This window comes from Dipodomys spectabilis, unplaced genomic scaffold (genome assembly GCF_019054845.1).
Source record: "Dipodomys spectabilis isolate Male_0828 unplaced genomic scaffold, ASM1905484v1 ptg000115l, whole genome shotgun sequence".
Classification (NCBI taxonomy): domain Eukaryota; kingdom Metazoa; phylum Chordata; class Mammalia; order Rodentia; family Heteromyidae; genus Dipodomys; species Dipodomys spectabilis.
In genome coordinates this window covers 7,146,942-7,169,872 of record NW_024870792.1, presented here as the reverse complement: position 1 = coordinate 7,169,872, position 22,931 = coordinate 7,146,942, and the positions used below count along the sequence as shown (strand labels likewise).

The 22,931-nt window shown below is 36.1% G+C and overlaps 1 protein-coding gene across 1 annotated transcript in view; it reads left to right on the top strand.

Annotated features, from left to right (window-relative positions):
* The first annotated feature begins 1,185 nt into the window (after positions 1–1,185).
* Positions 1,186–22,931, top strand: part of Ankar (ankyrin and armadillo repeat containing) — a 55,682-nt gene continuing 33,936 nt past the window's right edge. Inside the window, exons 1-10 of the mRNA XM_042688250.1 lie at positions 1,186–1,241; positions 2,147–2,779; positions 5,210–5,647; positions 8,135–8,298; positions 9,320–9,423; positions 10,565–10,745; positions 12,721–12,940; positions 14,793–14,828; positions 18,128–18,329; positions 19,065–19,273. Of these exons, the coding sequence (XP_042544184.1) occupies positions 2,179–2,779; positions 5,210–5,647; positions 8,135–8,298; positions 9,320–9,423; positions 10,565–10,745; positions 12,721–12,940; positions 14,793–14,828; positions 18,128–18,329; positions 19,065–19,273 (2,155 nt within the window). The 5' untranslated portion in view covers positions 1,186–1,241; positions 2,147–2,178. The remainder of the gene's footprint in view (positions 1,242–2,146; positions 2,780–5,209; positions 5,648–8,134; positions 8,299–9,319; positions 9,424–10,564; positions 10,746–12,720; positions 12,941–14,792; positions 14,829–18,127; positions 18,330–19,064; positions 19,274–22,931) is intronic.

Genomic DNA, 22,931 nt, shown 5'->3' with positions numbered 1-22,931 from the left:
CACCCTAGCTTTTATTCTTGGTCCATACCTAGATATCTAAAAGGTATACCTGACCTCTGTTTCTTAGGTTACTTCAAGGAGAATTGTGGTCACAACTCAGAATCTTGTTCTTGTGGCTCCTTACAGAAACTGAAGAGTCATCTTGGCATCTTCCCTTTGGATACTTTTTCATTTAATCTTTTCCTAATAAGCTTCCTCATTTCTGAAATTGACCCAGAGTACCCTTACCATTTCCAGTTGCAACTATCCTAGCCGTTAGCTGGCTACCACCATCTTGGACCAATATTTAAGGATAAGGGACCTATCCCTCGTGACCTTTAGTTTGGTACCTACACCTCTTGTTCTCTTATTGAGTTTTGTTCTGTTAATCAAGATACTTTACTGTCACTTCATCCTTACCTGCTAGTGGTCCCTAACCCTCAAGAGCTACTTCAATTCTTTGCTTAGATGGCTGTTTTTCCTCTACCAGGCTCACTTTAAAAACTCAGGACTGAGGCCATGGCTGAAGTGATAGAGTACTTGTCTAGCAAGCTCTAAGCTCAGAACTCAATTACCAGTACTAAAAAAGAAATGATTGAATAGTTGCTTTCTTAAGAAGACATTAGAGCTTCCACTTATCACATTAACAAATATACATGTATGGTTATCTGCTTAACTATAATCTCAAGGTTTGTGTTTGTTTTTCTGTTCTAGCATCTCAAGCTTCTAGCACAATACCTGGCTCATAATTGGTATTCCATAAATGTTCATTGGACAGATGATGAACAAAGGATTCCAATTTGGAATTCCCTCAAAGCCTGTCTCTCACTTCTGCCATTCTTTTTAACAGAAACAAGGCCTCAGCATGATGCTGGATTGAGTTCTAGAGCTTAGGGGGTCTCATCAATATGGCAGAAATGTAAGCACTAGCAAATGACCATGATGCCATTTGTGTATTAAGTGAGACCACAGCTATATAGATGTTCCTCTGGCCTCATCTCCAGTGTGTGCAAGCCCAACCAAAGGGCAAGAGAACCAAGGGCTTTGACCTGCTTCAGAGGAGCAACAGGTGTCCAAGACCAGGCAGACAGTTTTCAGAGGGCAAGCAGACCCAGGAAAGCCATTCAGAAGCTTCCTGCAGAATCTCCCTCTCTCTGTGGAGGGCTTGACCAAGTGTCAAGGTCCAGAAGATATACTTGGACAGTACCACCTCAAGCTTCTGAGGATACTCGGGACCATGAAGAATATGACTTCTTTGTAAAGTAGGTTTCTCTCATTTCCTTGTCCTTTCCCATGTCCATAGCAGATGCCACCTGGTTGTAGCCATGAGTGTTGAGCTTGAATTTAGACTCACCAGGTTCTGAGTCTGAAAGTTGTTTAACCTCAGACATGTCCTGTAGTCTGTCAGTCTAAAGTCTATAAAGTGGGCAAAATACCACCTATCTAGTATCCAATGCCCAGACCAGCAGCCTCTGCATCTTCTTTATAAAAGTTCTCTGACCCCAGGCCAGTTAACAGTAGCAGAAACTCCAGTGGCATCCAACAGTGTGTGTTTTAACAAGTTTCAAGTGAATTGATACAGGCTAAATTTTGAGAATCGCTGTATGATGGAGGCCAATTTAATGAAATAAGTAGAAATATTATAATTTTTTAAATATTTTAAAAATATTTGGATCCACAGAACCTGGTTCTGTCAGAACTATTTTTTTAAATAAGTTTTTTGTTGTGAAAATACTGTACAGAAGGGTTACAATCACATGAGCAAGGTCATGAGTACATTTCTTATCAAGGATTGTTGCCTCCTCCTTTGATTTTCCCCTACCATACCTTTCTTCCCATATCCACAACTACATTCCCTCCCCTTCCCCACCCCTGCCTAAATTGTAAAGTTCCAGAACTATTTTTATGCAGCAAATGATTGTACTTTTCAATATTTTCTTATATTGGAAAAGCAGAACATGATGGATACTAACGGTTTTACAATTTTAGTTCAATTCAGATTTCTGCTTTTTCATGATATAATTATTTTAAAAATTGAAAAAAGGTTGACTATGAAAAGATGAACTTTAGAGAGATGAACTTTAGAGATATATCTATTCCTAGGGAAATCTAGCTTCTTTACCACAGTAAATTTTATTATTTGTCTTTTCACTTTTATTTGTTGCAGAAACTTCACCAAGGAACTAGGTTTAATCAGAAATGATAAGGTTGCCCAAAAAAGGAGTACCTAGACTTGATCAAGTTCAAGATGAAGAAACTTATCTGGAAAATTTAGCAATACAGAGAAATGCATCTGCTTTATTTGAAAAATATGATCGGAGTGAAGTACAAGAATTACTAGCTACGGCACTAGTTAGTTGGTTATCTTCCAAAGAGGATGTTCGCTTCCAACTAGACAGCCCTTGTGGACTAATGAGTCAAATGAATACAGTAGGCTTCTCTACTGCAATTCTACTGACTCCTGTGGATCCTTCTGCCCTCTTAGACTATAGAGAAGTCCATCAGATCATAAGAGAGTTGGCTGTTGGGATTTATTGCTTAAATCAAATACCTTCCATCAGTTTAGAAGCTAATTATGATCAGAGTTCTTCTTGTCATTTGCCTCCTGCCTATTATGATACTAGAATTGGCCAGATTCTAATCCATATTGACTATATGCTGAAAGCACTGTGGCATGGAATATACATGCCCAAAGAGAAAAGAACCAGATTCTCTGAATTGTGGCGCACCATTATGGACATTGATCCAGATGGGAAGCCTCAAACAACTAAAGATGTCTTTGCAGAATTTAGTTCAGCAGGTAAGAGAACTTAAACACTTTTTAATTATTTTCATTACAAGTCACTTTAATATTTAAAGGCAATTTACCTGCAGTTTATATAGCTATCATTTCTTATTATAAATTTCTAAATATTGCCATCATTTCTAAAGAATTTTCATTTCTTAAATTTTTTATTATCTTTAATAAGTTGTACAAGGGAAGTGCCATTTAGCAAAGCAGGTTATGAATACAAGGCTTCTGATCAATTCACCTCTTCAACACTTCACCCCTCCTTTGACCCATCCCTTCCCTTACTTTTCTTAACTTTGTGGTATATACAATAAATTCTTGATTTCATTTTCCCTCCCTTCGTCCATTCATTCCTCTACACCTCTCCCTTTGGCCCCACCACCCTTCTTGAAAGTACCTATTTCTTGGTGCTTATGTTGTAAGAAAACAGGTAATAAGATGTTGGAGAAGGGGCTGGGAATGTGGCTCAGTGCTAGAGTGCTTGTCTCCCATGCATGAGACCCTGAGTTCGATTCCTCAGCACCATATAAGCAGAAAAGGCCAGAAGTGGCACTGTGGCTTAAGTGGTAGAGCTCTCGCCTTGAGCCGAAGAGCTAAGGCCAGGCCCAGAGTTCAAGCCCCATGACCGACAAAAAAAAAATGTCCCATGGTACCTTTACAGCAAGCTCAGTGGACAGTGGAGAATGGGGTGTGAAATGAGACATTTGTGCCCTGTATACTGCCCATTGCTTTCATTGATCTCATATACCCAATAATTTTCTAAATTGGATTCCATAGTTTGGGGCACAGTTTAAAAAACAAATCTCACTTTTTTATAAATCTGTCTTGGAATTTCATTTGACTAGAGGAGAGAGTTTCATGATAGGTTTTAACAAACTGAGAATGGATGTTCTCCAGTTCTTAAGAAATTAAATATCACTCAGATGGTTACATTCTTGGCAATTCTGAGAACAAAGCCATTGAGTTGTATGATGACATATTAATTGGTTATATATAATGTGTTAGACATTCAAAAATATATTTTCACTCTTTAGCCCATTTTATATAGTGTTAATACTGTTTATTAATTGACACAAGAAATGAAAAATATTTTTCCTAGTTAGCCAGATTTCTGTTAGCTATATATTGTTATTGAAGATTTTATTGGTAAATTAGTTGGAAATAACTACTTTTATCTGTATTGGACATATAATTGAGGAGAAAAATATTTAGAGAAAAAAAATCCCTTTATTTGTCAGTGTAGAGCTAGTTACTAGAAAAAAAATACCTTGAGGGCTGGGAAGGTGGCTCAGTGGTAGAGTGCTTGCCTTGCATGCATGAGGCCCTGGGTTCGATTCCTCAGCACCACATAAGCAAAAAAAGCCGGAAGTGGTGCTGTGGCTCAAGTGGTAGAGCACTAGCCTTGAGCTGAAGAGCTGAGGGGCAGTGCCCAGACCCAGAGGTCAGGCACCATGACTGGCAAAAAAAAACAAAAACAAACAAAAAAACGTGAAAAGCTCATTTATTGTCTCTTCTCAACAAAACATAGAATAATTATCATCATTAGAGCATCAAGTATAATTAATATGGTAATGTAATTTCATATAGTTGTTGCCTTATTATTTCCTTTATAATTCATTGTAAAACAAAAAACATAATTTATAAAGCACACCTATTTAAAACATTAATTTAAAAATATTCATTGAACTAGGAACCTATAATTCTAGCTCAAGAGGGGGATTTAATAACTTTTTGTTTTTTGTTTTTTTTTTTTCTTTTTTGGGTCCAGTTGTGGGGCCTGAACTCTGGGCCTGGGCACTGTCCCTCAGCTCCTCAGCTCAAGGCTAGCACTCTACCACTTGAGTCACAACGCCACTTCCAGCTTTTTTCTTTTTTCTTATGCGGTGCTGAGGAATCAAACCCAGGGCCTCATGCATGCAAGGCAAGCGCTCTACCACTGAGCCACCTTCCCAGCCTGGATTTAATAATTGTTACGAGAGGAGCAGTCCTTCAGAAAAAGCATGACAGACACTTTCATATTATAAGGTATCATGACAAATGTAGGCCTCCTAAAGTTTCATGTACATCAAAGTTTTGAACTTTCTTTTTAAAAAATAATCCAATGATGTTTGTTTGTCCAATTTTGACATCCATGGTAAAAATAAGACATCTGTTGTACTATTTTTTAAGAAAAAAGTATACCATGTGTTATAATTATTTCCACCCTTTAAAGAACTTTAAAAAAATTTTCAGTGGAAAATGTATCCATTCAGGATGATACATAGGTACAAAGACTACAATTAAGTAGCCATATCCAGCAGAGGGAAGTGCTATCTCTAGTCTTCATACCACTGAACATTTTGAATCTCAGGATTAGAAACATAGAGGTGTTGGTTTGTTGTCTATACTACTAACTGAACCTGTGCCTTTCCCTGGATGCTGTGATTTTTCTCTATGAAGGTTTGGTTGATATTACAAAGGATCCAGACTTTAGTGGAATCTATGATGAAGACATGAATGAAGATCCAACGTATGATCCCAATAGCCCTGAAGAAAAGGCTGTATTTATGAAATACGCTGAGCATATTATGCTAAAGATGACATTCAGTACCACACAAGTTCAACAGCATGAAAATGTCTTCATATTTGAAACAGCGTACTGGCTTACTAATGCTATAAAATATACTCAGGATTATCTTGATATTTGTACCTACCAAAGACTACAGCAAAGATTGTATCTTCAAAAAAAGGTTATTCAAAAACACTTTGAGAAGAAGAAAGAAGTCAGAAGAGGGATAGGCTATCTAAAGTTAATATGTTTTTTGATTCCATTTTTACTGAGTTTAAAAAGGAAGATGAAAGTTCCATATTTAAACAGTCTACTTCAGCCTTTTTCAGGTAAGAATGTCACCAAAATCAAATGTATACTATAACTACATATTAAATGAATAATTCATAATTTCTAGTATGTTGGTCCAGTAAGGTAATTTACCTATAACCTGTGAAAATAATAAAATACAATCTGATGTTTCCAATATAATGAAGTCTTTTGTTTTATATATATAGTACTTTACATATATTTATGCCAGTTATAAAAGTTACTGGAAAAGTTCTAAGTAAACAGAGAAGTATGCTATATTTATGATGGGTACTGTGAATATAGTAAAATTTCATTAGAATTTAGTGTTCAAAGACATAGCATATTTTGTTTAAAGTTTACAAATGGAATCTTTTTTTTTTGGTCGTGGGGTTTGAACTCTGGTCCTGGGCGCTGTCCCTTAGCTCTTCAGCTAAAGGCTAGTACTCTACCACTTGAGCCACAGTGCCACTTCCAGTTTTCTAGTGGTTTATTGGAGATGAATCTCACAGATTTTCCTGCCTAGGCTGGCTTTGAACCATGATCCTCAGATCTCATCCCTGAGTAGCTAGGATTACAAGCATGAACCACCAGTGCCCAGCTAAATGGAATCATTTTTGATTTCTGAAAACAAAGATTGAAATATCTGTAAAACTAAAGTAAAAGAAGGCTGTGTGTGTGTGTGTGTGTGTGTGTGTGTGTGTGTGTGTGTGTCTGTCTGTCTGTCTGTGTGTGTCTGTGTCTGCCTGTCCGTGTGTGTATATGAATGTGTGTGTTCCCACACTGACACTGAGACTTGAACTCAAGGCCACGGCACTATCTCTAAGCTTCTTTTGCTCAAGCCTAGCACTTTACCACTTGAGACACAAGTCCACTCCCACCTTTTATTGGGGGGTGGGGGAAGGTAGTTTATTGGAGATAAGAGGGTCAGAGACTTTCAAAGCTGGCTTTGAACCACAGTCCTCAGATCTCACTTTCCTGAGTAAATAAGCCACAAGTACCTGGTTAGAAGGCCTTTACATTGTTAAAAACAAATAGAGCAATGTAAGAGAAACTACCTGCAATTTAAAGGTAACAAAATAAGGACTTATTTGTAAAGAATCTTTGTTGTTGTTAACAGTACTAGGGTTTGAATTCGGGACTTTACATTTACTAGGTTGGTGCTCTATCGTTTAAGCCATGCCTTCATCCCTACCATTTGCTAGTTATTTTAGAAATGGAGTTCAGGTGACTTTTCTTCCTGGGCTGCCTACAACCATAACTCTCCAGATCTCAGTCTCCTGAATACCTAGAATTACAGGTATGAGTTACTGGAACCCAGCTGTTCACATAAAATTTGATAGAACTTCATGAAAACACTGTGTTACTCAGACTATTACACAGTTCATATATTGTCATTAGTGTCCAAGCATGTAATAATATAATGAGATTTCTATTTAGATGGAATTTTGGGTAGAAAGTTTAGAAATCATTTAGTGAAAAGTTGTGTCATAAGATAAAGATGATAAAGATTTTTCATGTTTGTGAGCTATATAAAAATGTAAACATGTTGAAATGTGCTTGCTTTATGGGGCAGGATGAATTAAACTAGGAGAGCCTTATGTGAAAAGAATATTATTTCTGTATTTTATTACGTAAACTATTGGAACTAAAATGTTAATAGTTGTATTTAGGTAGTGAGATTAGGGTGTTGTATTATACTTTGCACTTTCAGACACCACTTATATTTCTCAAAATACATTATGTACCTTACGTTAGTGACCACTACCAACTATTCAAAATGCTGAACATTATCTTTGCTAGACTTTTAGAAATTATTACTAGTTTTTTGTGTGTGCTGTTCTTGGGGCTTCAACTCAGGACCTTGACACTGTCCCTAAACTTTTGTGTTAAAGCCTGCAGCTACACTTCAAGTCCCAGATCCACTTTGTAGTCAATCAGAGATAAGAGTCTCACAGACTTTACTGCCCAGGCTGGCTTTGAATTGTAACCCTCAGATCTCAGCCTCCTGAGTAGCTAGGATTAAAGGCATGAGCCATCAGCACTCAGCCTAGAAAATTATTTTTTAATTAAGTTGTATGTGTGGTTTCATTACAGAAATATGGTCTGGTTATTTTACTTAAATGAGAGATAACAACTTGTTTCTTTTTCATGTCTTTTTATACACACTAACTCATATGTTTTAATTCATTTAACTAGCTTTTCCAAGACACATAATTGCAGCTCTTTTCTCATATTATGAGATAAATATGTCTTAAATTCATTCCTAGAATAATATTTTGATTATGCATTTTAAATGTCTTACAGTAAGCTTCAGAAATATGAAAAATTTATTATATGAACACCTTATTCATTATTTGTATGTATACATACTAAGAGTATGGATAATTCAATAGGCAGTAATTGCCAATATTTAAATTCCAAGATTGTTTTAGTTTGTATACATGAATGAGAATTTAGATATCCAAAATATGATTGTATATGTGCTGTTAACTTTTTAAAATAAAATTTTGTTTTCATTTTTTGAGATGACAAGGTCAAGACAGAGCGGGAACTTCCTCCATTTGTTTATGGAAAAGATTTTAAGTGCCAGAATTTTCATTACAAAGAAAATCAATATTTTCATGTTCATGGAGGAATTGAATTTGATATCAGCACACCTCCAATTGAGAATGCTTTGGAAGATTTTAAGGTTAAAATTATTTTTATTCCAGGATGGTTCAGCTTTCTAAATCTCTTTTTAATTCTGCTTTTTGGTTGGAAATCGTTCCTATTGGTACAGGCATTATGTAACTTTCAAGGAGATTATTCTTATACCTCACTATTCATCTTAACTTACATTACCTTAACATACATAAATTCAATGCAACTGTATCTATAAAATGTGTTGGATGCCAAAGATGAAGAGATAAATAAGCTAGGTATAGCTGTCTTCCTCACAGAATTTAGAGATTTCCAATTAGGCATATTTGTCCTAGAATAGTTGATCATGCACTTTATATGGATATAATTTAGCAATGTAGATTAAAGCCTGAAAATGTACATTGGTCTAGGATTTGTGTTTTCAGACATTTATCTAAGCAAACAGTCTGATAAGTTTTTATGTAATTATTGCTCAGCACTATGCATATCATTGAAAGGAACATGTATATTCAATAGAGGCTGATGAAATACATTATGGCATATATACACAATGAAATAATAATGATAAATATCTATGTACATCAGGCAGTAAGATCATTAGTCAGGGCTAGCCTGGGCCATATAGTGAGATCACCACTTAAATAAAAAAGAATGAAGAAAGGGAGAAGGGAGGGAACACGGAATGAAGAAAGAGAAGGTGGAGGGAAAAAGAGAAGGAAGGAAGGAAAAGATAAAAGGAGATAAAGGAAAGAAATTCCTGAACATTTAGTATAGCTCGTCAATTTCCCTTCAATTTCTAGCATTTGGAAAATGTAATTTACATATACTTTTGTATAAACATCATACCTCAATTGTCATTGCTTTTCTATCTAGTCTATATTATATACAGTTTTTCTATGCTTTTTCAACTTTAGTCTCATAATAGGGATTAGCTGTAGTCACGATCAGGATTTTCCAGGATTTTGTATTGAAAATAGTCATGTATGTGTATAAAATTTTATTTAAAGGAAATTTTGTAATTTCTTTAAATTTGTTTAAAGATATGTTTAGTAATATAATTCATATTTTAGGACAACATACAAAAAATACAGGATTGTGCTACTAAGACGTTTGCAGAAGATTCAGGATATAAAGAACATTATTCAATACCAGTCATGGAATTAAATGGAAAGAGGTAAGGAGCTTTCAGCAATTATCCACACTAGCCACACTTGTTGAATGGGTGAAAGTAGCCTTTAGTATATATTTGCCTTTATGGGGAGGGGTGGCAGATAGAAAGAATTATATCACATCCTCAAATGAAAGTGAACAGGTTCTCAAACTAATTCCATCCACACACTGAGACCTATTTTCTCATAAGCTTGGAATTGAAGTGAACATTAAAGTAGGTTTGGACTTTTCACTCTTTACAGTAGTTCATTATGGCCTTTCCTGTAACTGACCTAGCAGGCCTCATTTTTCTCCTTCGGCAAATGGTAAAGAGTTTTCTTACATAGAGAATTACAAGGTCATTTTCCAGAAATTAGTTTAATGGAGCAAATCTCTAAGACCTCCTAAGAATACGAGTCAAGATCCATAGGAGAAGGGAACAACTGTCACAAATACTGCATTTACAGTAAAAACAAGCTGCATTTAGAGAAGAAACCCAGGAAACTGACAGCATCAGTGGCTGAAATACTCACTTTTGAAATCTGTGTGTGGGAAAATACTCATTGGGAGGCAGGAGAGGAGGAAGGCCAGTTTTTATTGTGGTGACAAACAACCCTATAGAGCAGAATAATTCTTAAGTTTCATACTGCTTCCATTGAATAGTGATAGCGGCCCTGCAGGATTTGTGCAAGTATCTCTCCCCACACCACCCCTTGTCCAGGGACTTGGTGGGTTGGTTTGGAGGTGCAGTTCCATAATCCATTGCTGTAATAAGAGCCAAGGAACTATTACCCAACATACCATTCTAGACTCAAGGTAAACTAACCCCAAGAAAGTAAATGTTGACAAAGAATATGAGAAGAGGAAGCACACAGTTAAAAGATAAACTTGAGACTCCTTCACCCAGAATTTGAACCAGTGGCTATTTGGTGTGCCCCAATCTCTGGCATGGCATAGAGTCAAATCATCAGTAAGAAGACATTTCTAAGTATGATTTGATTAGTCATAGTTGGTAAGTATGTTACTGCCACATTTACAATCAAGTACAATTTAAACTACAATTCTGTATTTGGTTACTATGGGGAAAAAACAAGTTTTGTCAGCATAGAAAAAATAGTATATCACTTCAAAGTTAGAAAAGTCATTTTTTTCTTATTTTTTTATAGCTACTACGTGATCTGTTTTGATCTTGAAATATTTTATCAGCAACTATATAAGACACAATGGTGGGGAGCTATAAATGAGATAGTGAACAATCTGAGAGTGAAAAGACTTCCCCTTACAGAAGCTCAATTACATGAACAATTTAAGAAGAAATTTGGTTTCAAAAAATCTATGAAATGCAAGGTATATCAGTGACTATTCCATAATTTAGTGTACGAAGTTTTATATGATCAAGCATATGTCTGTATGTTTTGAACAAATAGTTTATAGGTTAACTACAACCTTCAATATAAAAGAAAACTTCCACACTTTAATAACTGAGGGTACAGTTCTATTGATGATTTTTTATCAGTAAACACAAACTATTAGTGAACTGGTTAATCATAACGAGACCTAACACTTACTGACTTCTTATACTGTATGGAAAGTAGTATTATAAATCTGATTCTACATACAAAAAGTTTGTAACTGGAAGAGCTTGGCTTCAGTCCTAGGACTGAAACCTAAAGGAGCAAACTTACTATCCTGAACCAAATTTTACATCTGTTTAACATACCTTGACTTAACTGCTTGTGGGACTGATCAGATATGCTCACTAACTTGCCTTCAGTTTATTTTAATAAGAATACATTCAAATTTAGTAATATTCAATTTTTTGAATGTTTTTATTATCTAAATAGTTGTACAAAGGAGTTGTCATTCAACAAAGAAACATGCTTAAATTTAAATAGTAGTCTGAATGTCTATAACAAGAATGTAACATTTTTAATTTATTCTTTATTATTGTCTTTAAGTAGTTGTACAAAGGAATTGCCATTCAGTAAAGCAGTTTATGAATACAATATATCCTGATCAATGTCACTCCTTTCAACATTCTCACCCATCCATCCCCATCTATCCCTTCACTCATATTTCTTAATTTTGTAGGATATACATCAAGTTCTTGACTGCATTCTTCCCCCATTCTCCTCTTCATTTGTTTACCTCTTTCCCCTTGATCCTTCCCCACCCCTTTTGCGTACCCACTTCTTGGTGTTTTACCTCTCCATCTTGAGACCTGGAGCAAAGAAATTCCTAAATAAACTACATTGCATTTAAGTTAGCAATGATCACCATCTACTTTTAAAGGATATTAGAAAAGTCATTTGTTGTACTAGGTGCCTCATGCACTCTATGGGTATAATTTAGCAATGTAGATTAAAACGTGAAAATGTACATTGGTCTAGGATTTATATTTTCAACATTTATCTAAGGAAACAGTCTGATAAGTTTTCAAGTAATTATTGCACAGCATTATGCATATTATTGAAAGGAGCTTGTATATTCAGTAGAGATTGATGAAATAAATTATGGCATATCTATACAATGAAATATAATGATGTATATCTGTATACATTTATATATTATTAAAAATGAAGAAATAGGGGCTGGGAAGTTGGCTCAGTGGTAGAGCGCTTGCCTTGCATGCCTGAGGCCTTGGGTTTGGTTCCTCAGCACCACATAAGCAAAAAGAAAAAAACCTGGAAGTGGAGCTGTGACTCAAGTGGTAGAGTGCTAGCCTTGAGCTGAAGAGCTGGGGGACAGTGCCCAGGCCCAGAATTCAGGCCCCACTACCGGAACCCCCCCAAAAAACAAATGAAGAAATAAAAACAAAATATCTACTCTTTAAATTGTATATAAAGAAATTTATAAAATTTACCTTAAAAACTGAAAAGTCCCAAATATATATATATATATTTTAAGTTCCATGGTTTTATTTTGTTTTGTTCTTAGTTATTTGTGTTTTATGTGTGTGCCGGTCCTGGAGCTTTGCCGGTCCTGGAGCTTTAACTCGGGGCCTGGGCACTGTCCCTGAACTCTTTTACTCAAGGCTAGTACTTTACCACTTGAGATATAGCTCCACTTCCAGGTTTTTGGAGATTAATTGGAGATAGAGTCTCATGGACTTTCCATCCTTACGTCTTAGCCTCTTGAGTAGCTATGGTCCTGGGCCTAAGCCACAATCACCTAGCTTAAAATTTTATAGCTCTAAGAACTTTAAGCATTGCCCAATGAGCAACTCTCCATCTGGGTTTTGTGAATAGATGTCATGTGATTATGTTAATATACCACATCTTTTTATTTTAAAAACTAACTCTGGCCTTCTTAATAATTTTAGAGTATTCCATTTGGTATGAAGTCTGCTGTTGAAAGAGGCTTATCTGCTGTTTTTCATACATTTGGCCGTAAAACCTCAAGCTCATCAATCAATGTTTCAGATGAAGCAGGCTATACTATTTTCCATCATGCAGCTCTACACAACAGAGTTTCTGTTATATGTCAACTGTGCAATGCTAACTTCAATGTCAACCAGAGACGCTTTATTATGTTCAGCCAAGGTATCATTACGTTTTTAAACCAATTTTTTCCTGTTTTCTCCTTATTTAACATTAAGAATTAATCTTGTGTCAGGCACTGGTTGTTCACATCTGTAATACTGCCTACTTAGGAGGCTGAGATCTGAGGATTGCTATTGACAGGAAAGAATGTGAGATTCATATCTCCAGTTAACTACCAGAAAACTGGAAGTGCACTGTAGCTCAAAGTGGCTGAGTGCTGCTGCTATTCTTGAGCAAAAAGAGTTCAGGGACAGCTCCCAGGCCCCTAGTTCAAGCCCCACCCACTGCAAAATTAAAAAAAAACAATTAATCTTGATTTGTACAGCAAATTAAAATTTGTTGTTGGTGTTGCAAAGTGGAGAGTTTTTATTTCACTTATCTAAGAAGGGCTCTTTTTAGTTTAAGTATGATTTGTTGCTAGCTTACATATTATTAAATTTGCTTGTATCTCATTTGAATGTAAGCTTTATCAATAACAAGGATCTAGCCTGGCGCCAGTGGCTCACGCCTGTAATCCTAGTTACTCAGGAGGCTGAGATCTGAGGATCTCAGTTCAAAGCCAGCCCGGGCAGGAAAGTCCATGAGACTCTTATCTCCAATAAACCACTAGAAAACGGGAAGTGGTACTGTGGCTCAAGCAGTAGGGTGCTGGCTTTGAGCTGAAGAGCACAGGGACAGCGCCCAGGCCCAGAGTTCAAGCCCCATGACTGAACAACAACAACAAAAAAGCAAGGATCTGTTTTACTTTGTCAATATCCTAGTATCCAGAAGAAAGCTTGACATTAGTAGTTGACCAGGAAGTATTTGAATATATGGACAAATGGCTACAGGACAACATTTGATTAACACTAGCTTTATTAAAAATACTAATTAATGCATTGTAGAAATTCAGAGAAAAGAGAAAGAAATATGACCATGACCATCAGCTCTCAGAACATTCTTAGCCTTATTCCAAAGTTCTCAACGAGGGACTAGTTTCTTTATATAAAATATACTAAAATTACATTTAGTAAGATGAATATACTAATTGTCAAAATATTCATAATTACATTTAATAACACTAGTTCATTCTTGTAGTATAATTTTAAAGATTAATAGCTTCCTACAAAGATAGTTTCAGATTTAAAGAACTATTTGTTTAAGCTGAACATGGCAGGACAACCCTGTAATACCATTACTTGAGGCTGAGAAAGGATTGTGAGTTCAAGGCCAGCTTGGGCTGTATAGTATGACCTGTCTTGAAAAGCAAAAAAAAAAAAATCCAGTCATTTCTTAGTATTAAAAATGCATATTGATTTTTGTATTTTTTGTACCTACTGGAATACATTCAACTTGCCCAAGAAATAATTTGAAAAGGAAAGTATAGATCCCCCATAACTATAAAGGAAACTAGAGGTATATTATTGGGAATGGGTAGCACAACAATAATGATGATAAGAAAGGGTGATTTTTTTTTTATGTTTTAATGAAGACAGCTACCTTAAGATAATGATTAAAACTTCTCACATACCAAAATAAAATTTCATGCTTTTCTATTTGTTGATAATGGTAGATTCTGAAGTTCAGGAAATGTTTAACTCTACTGCCATTTTATAGTTTAAAAACCACAAAATTATCCCAACACTGAGTTTTGAACAGCTGCTTGAAAGGCAATGCTTCTAGGCCTATGGTGGTATGTGGTATCAGTTGCATGCAGTAGTTAGTAGACTAACAGTTAATCTCAGTACTCTTTCATGTAATTCAGACATATTCTACACATAGCCATTTTATTCTGTTCGTATGAGGCTTTAGGGCTCATGTAGGAAACATTTTATTAATCATGCTTCTTATGGGTCTTTTCTTTTTACAACAGAGTCATCCAAAGTGGACATGAAAAAAGAAAGAAATGGTAAGACATGAGTAAAATATTCAGTGTATTTTTTAAAAGTTATTTTGTATACTGAAGCTTTGCTTATAGCATGTCATCTGAAAATTCCTTGTTGCTTGAGATAATAACTATTTATTGATATTCTTCTAGGATTTTCTTTCATTTTTTAAATACATAATTTGCTATACCTCTTAATTTTTACAAATTCAATCCCCAAAATGTCTTCTGTCATATATGATGTTATACTTAAAAGATAAACATATACATAACCATGTCTGGGATCATATGTGTGTGTTAAAGGGTAAACATTGAATATGTGAATCAAAATCACAAAACCAAACTCAGTAAAACTATTGAATAATAAGGAGAAAGGGCTGGGGAATGTGAGAATAGGTGAGGGGGGTCAATCTGATTAAAGTACCATGGGAAAGCCTCTTTGAATAACAGACATGCACTTTAACAAAAACTAATATTAGGAAGATGGAACATATCATCTGGGGTGTGTGGGGGGAGGGAAGAACAGAGAGTGAAGGAGGATGAATATAGGCAAAATACTTCATGTGACTAATGTATGAAAATGAAACAATGAAATCTATTGAGATTGATTTGGGAAAATGGGGATGAAGAAGAGTAACAAGGTGAGTCTAATCCAGGTACATTTATGCATATAGAGACATGTCAAAATGAAATGCCTTTGTAAAGCTAATTGACACTAGTTTTTAAAAAATCAGTTACAGGGGCTAGGAAGTTGGCTTAGTGGTAGAGTGCTTGCCTTGTGTGCATAAGGCCCTGGGTTCGATTCCTCAGCACCACATAAGCAGAAAAAAGCCAGAAGTGGCACTGTGGCTCAAGTGGTAGGACGCTAGCCTTGAGCTGAAGAGCTGAGAGACAGCGCCCAGGCCCAGAGTTCAGCCCCCACAACCAACAGTTAATAAAATGTAGCTTTATTGGAGTAATCGTGGTGTCAGTGCTAAGTGGGGAGGAAACAAAAATTTTCGAGAGACTGTACTTTCATTTCTGAGTAATTAAAGTAAAATTTATAGAGAAAATACTCTAAAATGGAGAGAGAAAGGGATCAACTTGAATTGGTCACCTTACATTAGTAGGTAGACATGGCAAAGCTGATGTGACATCAGTGAACCTGATTTCATTTTCCTCACTTCACCAATCTCTTGCTGTTGCTTCCCACTGACAGATACTGATAAGAAGCCACTAGTGGGTCCCACTGGCATTTTTAACTCATTAATGAACCATAAGAAAAATCTTACAGTTAAGGTTTTCCTATCCCATTAATGCTTTTGTTGGTTTCTACTCCATTAAGTTATGATTCTCTGTATTCATCTGACTCTCAGTTTGGGGGCATTAGTTCTCCATGTGACCTAACTTCCCTGGTAAATCTAAATAAGGGTTGTTGATATTACAATAGGTAAGTTTTACAAAATTTATTATTAGGGTAGAATAGTGACTTCTGAATTCCTTACATTCCAGACCAGAAATTGGAAGAATAAGTAAAAAAATTAAATATGCAGATTTAGGTTAGATAGTATAGATATCAAAGGCTATGAAAAAAAGATCGTTAAACAAGTAGAAGGTCATTTAAAGTTTATGAGTTGAGAGAGATTTAAGGAAAAAAGTCCTTAACTTAGGAACTACCATTTAAGATGATGTAGGAAGGAAAGTCAGTTAGTATTTAAGAAAAAGAAGATGTCAGAAAGCAGGAATGGCCCAAGATAACTTGCATAATGCATGATCCAGATCAGAGAGACTTGAACGTGAAAGAGCACTACTGAAAATTATGCTAGAGTAATAGGTACTGACCAGCACTTTCCATGGTAACCTGCAATATGTAATCACCTTACATTCCAGGAGTTACAAGAAAACAAACAGAGTAGGTTTGGTTGGAGGACGGGTTCATGGAAGGGAGCTGACCTAGTTGAAGTAGTTGTAAAAGTTAATCTGGAGCCAGTGGTTTCTGTCACTGTTCTTCAAAATTCATTGAGAAACCACTGAAGAGTTATAAGCAAGATGAAAGTATTCAATTTGCATTTGAAGAGATGGATTGAGAAGGGCAACAAGGCAGATATTAATTGGGAGTTGATTATGGCTTGGATTACAGTATTGTGGCTGTTGTAGAGATAGCTTCTTGAGATACATAAACTTGGTGATAGACTGGTTATGGAGAAATGAAGAGAGGTATCAAAGAATATTCCAGGTCTCTGGATTGTAGAACTGAACAGACCGTGATGTATTTCACAGATTTAGTGAGCAATCAAAGAAGACCAGGTTTGGAGGAAGGAAAATGGTTCAATTGTATGTTAAGCTCTATGTGACATATAATAATGATGAAATCAATCCATAGTTCAGGGACGGTATTATATATAATACTGGGAATCATCAATTTATAGCTGAGAAATGAAGCCACTGAGAAGATAGAAAAACCTAAGCTAGAACTTTAATGTTCCTTTGGGCATAGAAACAATGAGAAAGTCCCCAAAGAAGGCTGAGGAGTATCCAGTGGGTTAGGAGAAAATAGTGTGATATCACAAAAACCAAGGGGAGTAACTATTTTAAGTAGGAATAAGTGCCCATCATATAAAATGCTTTTTTTTTGTCAGTAGTAGGGCTTAAACTCTGGGCCTGGGCACTATCCCTGAGCTCTTCAGCTCAAGGCGATCATTCTACCACTTGAGCCGCAGCTCCACTTCCAGTTTTCTCATAGTTAATTGGAGATAAGTCTCACAGATTTTCCTGCCCGGGCTAGCTTTGAACTGTGATCCTCAGATCTCAGCCTCCTGAGTAGCTATGATTATAGGTGTGAGCCACTGGGCGCCCGGCTTAATTACTCTTGAGAGGTAAGTAAGATGAGACTTCTAAAATACTCACTGGATTTATTAACAGAGGCCTTTTTATAAGTGTGTTTTTTTTTCAAAATCCAAATGATATCGCCTAAATATCTGGATAAAATAGAAAATAATTTAAACAACAAATGGCTTATTTTATCAGAATATTTTATATTATCTGTGTTAAAATATTTAATATTTTCAATGTTACTGTAAACTAGTTCATGTAAACTAGTATGACATTATAATGGTAAGCCATCCCGAGTTAAGCAAATATAGGTTTGCCTGAATAAATTCTTTAAGTGCTTATTTTGCAGATTAAAGCAAGTCCTACTTGGACTGGCTATAAACCATGATCCTCAGATCTCAGCCTCTTGAGTGGCTAAGATTACAGATGAGAGCACCAGTGCCTGGCCACACAGGTATTTTTTAAGGAACACCAGTTCTTTGACCACTTCAGTAATTGTCCATCATTTCCAGGTCCAACACCTCTACACCTGGCTGCACAGGCTTGCTCCTTAGAAGCAACCATCTGTCTACTCTGTTTCAAAGCTGATTACACTCTTTCTGAAAAAAGAGGCTGGATGCCAATTCACTTTGCAGCTTTCTATGACAATATCTGTATCCTCATTGCTCTTTGTAGAAAAGAACCTAGTTTATTAGAGGCTGAAGCAACAGCTGAGTAAGTCATTATTTGTAAGAATATAAATTTTTAGAGCTGGGGGTATGATTCAAGTGGTGAAGCATTTATGTAGTAAGTGCAAGGCCTGAGTTCAAACCCTAGAAACATGTTCATATACATGATACACACACACATGCACACACGTACACACACTCATAGCTTTGCTCACACATTGACATAGTTGTATGGCAGAAGATAGGAAACATAATAATATACTTGAGCAGCACCATATGCTGAACCTAGAGACCTAAAGACCTTCACTATCCACATAGAATATGGTAGAATTTTTAGATAAACCATTAGTTTCTGCCACAATGAAGAAACTGGGATTTGTAATATATGAAATGTGAAGAAATGAGTTGACTACTACTACTTGAGCTTCATTTTTGTTACTTGTAAAATAGATTGATAAGATTTGCCTTCATTTTTCATTCACTCACAGAGTTATTATAGGGAATAAACAGGATAGCATATTTTAAGAACTTGGTACAACATCGAATTCCAAAGAAATCATAATAAACACAATAATTTGGGAAAGAGGATAGGCACCAATACTATGAAGAGCTAGGGGGGCAAATCTATTTACATGGGTAATACAGAGGATGAAAACTCCGATGGAAGGAAGGCAATGGTATAAATTAAGAGTTCTTCCAACAGTACTTTCAAGAGTTTTACAAAAAGTATGATACCATAGGTATGCTCAAATCCTATTGTAATGTGTTCCTTGATGTTTAGGAATCAGTGTACTCCACTGTTACTTGCTGCAACTTCAGGAGCACTGGACACTATTCAATACCTCTTTTCTCTTGGTGCTAACTGGAGAAAAACGGATACCAAAGGAAATAATATAATTCACTTGTCAGTGCTAACTTTTCACACAGAGATACTAAAGTATATAATAGAGTTAGATATTCCTGAGCTCCCAGTTTGGAAAACTTTGGTGGGTAAGTATGGAACTCATGATTTCTTTGTAAATAAATTTTCTGATTATTATTTGTTTAACTATTGATACTTAACTAATATATAGAAGTAAAATCATGCATATTTTAAACATTAAAATAAATGAAATAAGTTGAGTTAAAATAAGAAATAGAAATACAGATAATAAAGAGCTATATTTTTGAATGCAGAAGTAGCTTTCTTTGATTTTTTTTCATACAATACTGGGGATTGAGCAGAGGCCTTTGTACATCCTAGGCAAGCATTTTTGTTTTTAAAACAGCATTTTACAACAATTTTGAAAAGAAAATTTAATTTATTAATTTTGAAAAATAGAGCCATAATGACAAAGACAGCTTGGTACTGGTACAAAAACAGACCTGAAGACCAATGGAATAGAATAGAAGATCCAGAAATAAAATCACAATCTTACAGGCAGCTGATATTTGACAAAGGAGCCAAAGACATACAGTGGAAGAATCACAGCCTCTTCAACTACTGGTACTGGGAAAACTGGGCAGCCACATGCAGAAAACTAAAAGTGGACCCCAGCCTGTCACCATGCACTAACATCAACTCAAAATGGATTAAAGACCTTAACATCAAACCTGAAATTGTGAAACTACTGCAGGGCAGAGTAGGAGAGACACTTGAACATAGGCAAGAACTTCCTGAACAAAGTTCCAGGGTCACAACAAATTGGAGAGAGACTCGACAAATGGGGCTACCTTAAAAAGTTTCTGCACAGCTGAAGACATAGCAACCAAACTAGAAAGACAGCCAACTAACTGGGAAAAATATTTACCAGCAATATATCAGACAAGGGGTTAATATCCAGTATATATAGAGAACTCAAGAAACTAATCCCTCCCAAACCCAACAAACCAATTACTAAATGGGCAAGAGAACTAAAGAGAGCTAAAAATGGCAAAGAAACACATAAGGAAGTGTTCACCATCCCTGGTTGTAAGGGAAATGCAAATAATGACAACCCTGAGATACCACCTTACCCCAGTCAGAATGGCCCACATCCTCAAGTCAGCCAATGGCAAATGCTGGAGGAGTGTGGAGAAGGAGGAACCCTATTACACTGCTGGTGGGAATGTACACTTACACAACCACTTTGGAAAGCAGTCTGGAGGGTCCTCAGAAAGCTAAATATTGACCTCCCCTATACCACTTCTAGGCATCTATCCTGAATAACAGGAACCAGGATATAAGGACACATGTACTTCCATGTTTGTTGCAGCACTGTTCACAATAGCCAGGATACGTAAACAACCCAGATTCCCCACTACAGATGAATGGATCCAAAAATTGTGGTACCTATATACAATGGAATATTATTCAGCCATTAGAAACGACAACTAATGGCAATCTCAGGGAAATGGATGGAACTAGAAGAAATCATGTTGAGTGAGGTAAGCCAAGAGCAAAGAGACAAATGGCATCTGGTCTCCCTGATAAGTTGATGTTAAATCCAAAACAAAGTAAACAAGACTTGAGAAACAAAGGACCTCTACTCATCTGATCGAATCATTACTAAATAACCCTATGCTGCTGACCACATATAGGGTACATCTGAGGGAAACTAGGAGGAGGACACAGAAACAGGAAAATGAGAAAACATAACAGTGGAACACATCAGCGGCACTGGACATCGATCAAAACGAAGCAACTCAATGATAGCAATGGGAGGTAAGGAAGAGAAGGAAAGAGGGAACAGCTGACACTAAGCAAAAGGAAAGAAATGTACATATCACCCGATGTGGAAGAAATAACTGTATTGTCAAAGCTCACGGAACTCATAAACTTTATTGACCACGATAAAGACAATTTGCCCCATGAAGGTTAGAATGTGTTTGTGACTTTAACAAAGTATCACTATCCCATAATACTGTGAAATTTATGTAATCACTTAATCACAATTTTAAAAAAAAATGAAAAAACCCCAGCATTTTACCACCTTCTTGCCTGGTGGCATCACATTGAACTTTGGTTCTCCCTATGCCTCCATTTACCATTTCCATGCTAATAGGCTAAGTTTTCATTTTTAAGTTAAAATTAGTGGCTCATGATCCAAACCGTATTTTACATATCTCAAATTTATTTTTATTTTCCAACTTCCTCCAAAGTCAAAACATCCTCTCCATCGAAAAAGTGTGTTTAAAAAAATAAAGGAGCAAGTTAAATTTCAAGTGGAATAGATTTCTTCCAGTTTTTTTTTTTTGGGGGGGGGGGGATCCGGTCATGGGGCCTGAACTCTGGGCCTGGGAGCTCTCCCTCAGCTCTTCAGCTCAAGGCTAGCGCTCTACCACTTGAGCCACAGCGCCACTTCCGGCTTTTTTCTTTTTTCTTATGTGGTGCTGAGGAATCGAACCTAGGGCCTCTGGCATGCAAGGCATGCACTCTACCACTGAGCCACCTTCCCAGCCTTTCTTCCAGTTTCTTATTTCCTAATTTTAGAAGTAAATTTAGTCATTTCTTCATATTTGGATAAATGCTCTGTGACTGCTTGAGATTTTCCACCCACATTTTTATTCAGAAATTTTATAAGAAATTTGTATCTAGAAATTTTATGAGTAAGGAATTACTAAGCCATTGAAGGTATACACCTAATTATATTCCAACCATGGGAAAGTTGGAACACCTCTAGGACTCACACCATAAAATCCTCAAAAAGGATTGAGAACTGGAGGTGACAAACATAAAAGTTCTCCATAGATCCTAACCAGGAAAGATGTAAAGATACTGAAGCTAGAAATATCTTTGAAAAATGGAAGGAAGAAGGAGTCAGGAAGCTGAGAGGAAAGCAGAAGGAATTTCAAGGGTGACAGCAAAGGGACATTCCAGATAGAACTATTTCCAGCCTACAAGGAAAAGGTAGAAAAATGTCACAAAGTGTAAAGAAAACTAGATGGAATTTAAAAAGGAAAGTATTATCTCCAATAAAAAGAAAAGTGACAAAAATGAAAAAACAGTACAGTATAGGACTCAGCTATGAATGATATTTGTACAGGCATCATAAGTACTGAATATTGATTTTACTCAAAAGATAAATGTGCAGTGGGAAGCAAGAGGAAATAGCAGAACAGTGCTGAAAGAACTAGTTTCCAAAACACCAGATCAACAATGTCTGAGCCAATACAGCAAAATATGTGTATGCAGATTTATGAGGTAAGTAAATCACAGAAGATAAAGGGGAAAGTGCCCAGAGTGCTCATTTCTGGACAACTGAACCCAGAAAGCAAAGAGGGTAGAGCTGGAAACAATTTACTACAGGCCTTTTAGTAACATTGAAGCGTGAAGTACAATCTAAAACAAAAAGAAAAGCTTTGGAGATTGTGAACCTATTTTTTTCCCAACCACTCATTGTAGGATCATTTAAGATCTTCAATCTTATTCTACTGGTTCTAAATATTCAGAAGAAGACTAAATATTTTGCACATACCAGGTCCATGAGATATTGGAAAAATTTTCAATATTTATATGTGTATATATCTTAATCTCCTTAGGAGGAACTGATAAGACCATCCTATTATTTTTAAATAGATTTAGTTATTGCAAATACCTGTTTAATAGTAGAGAATTCTGACTCCTAACAAGAATATTCTTAATGGCAGAAACCATTCACAATGGCCATTGCTTCCTATAGCCATTGTT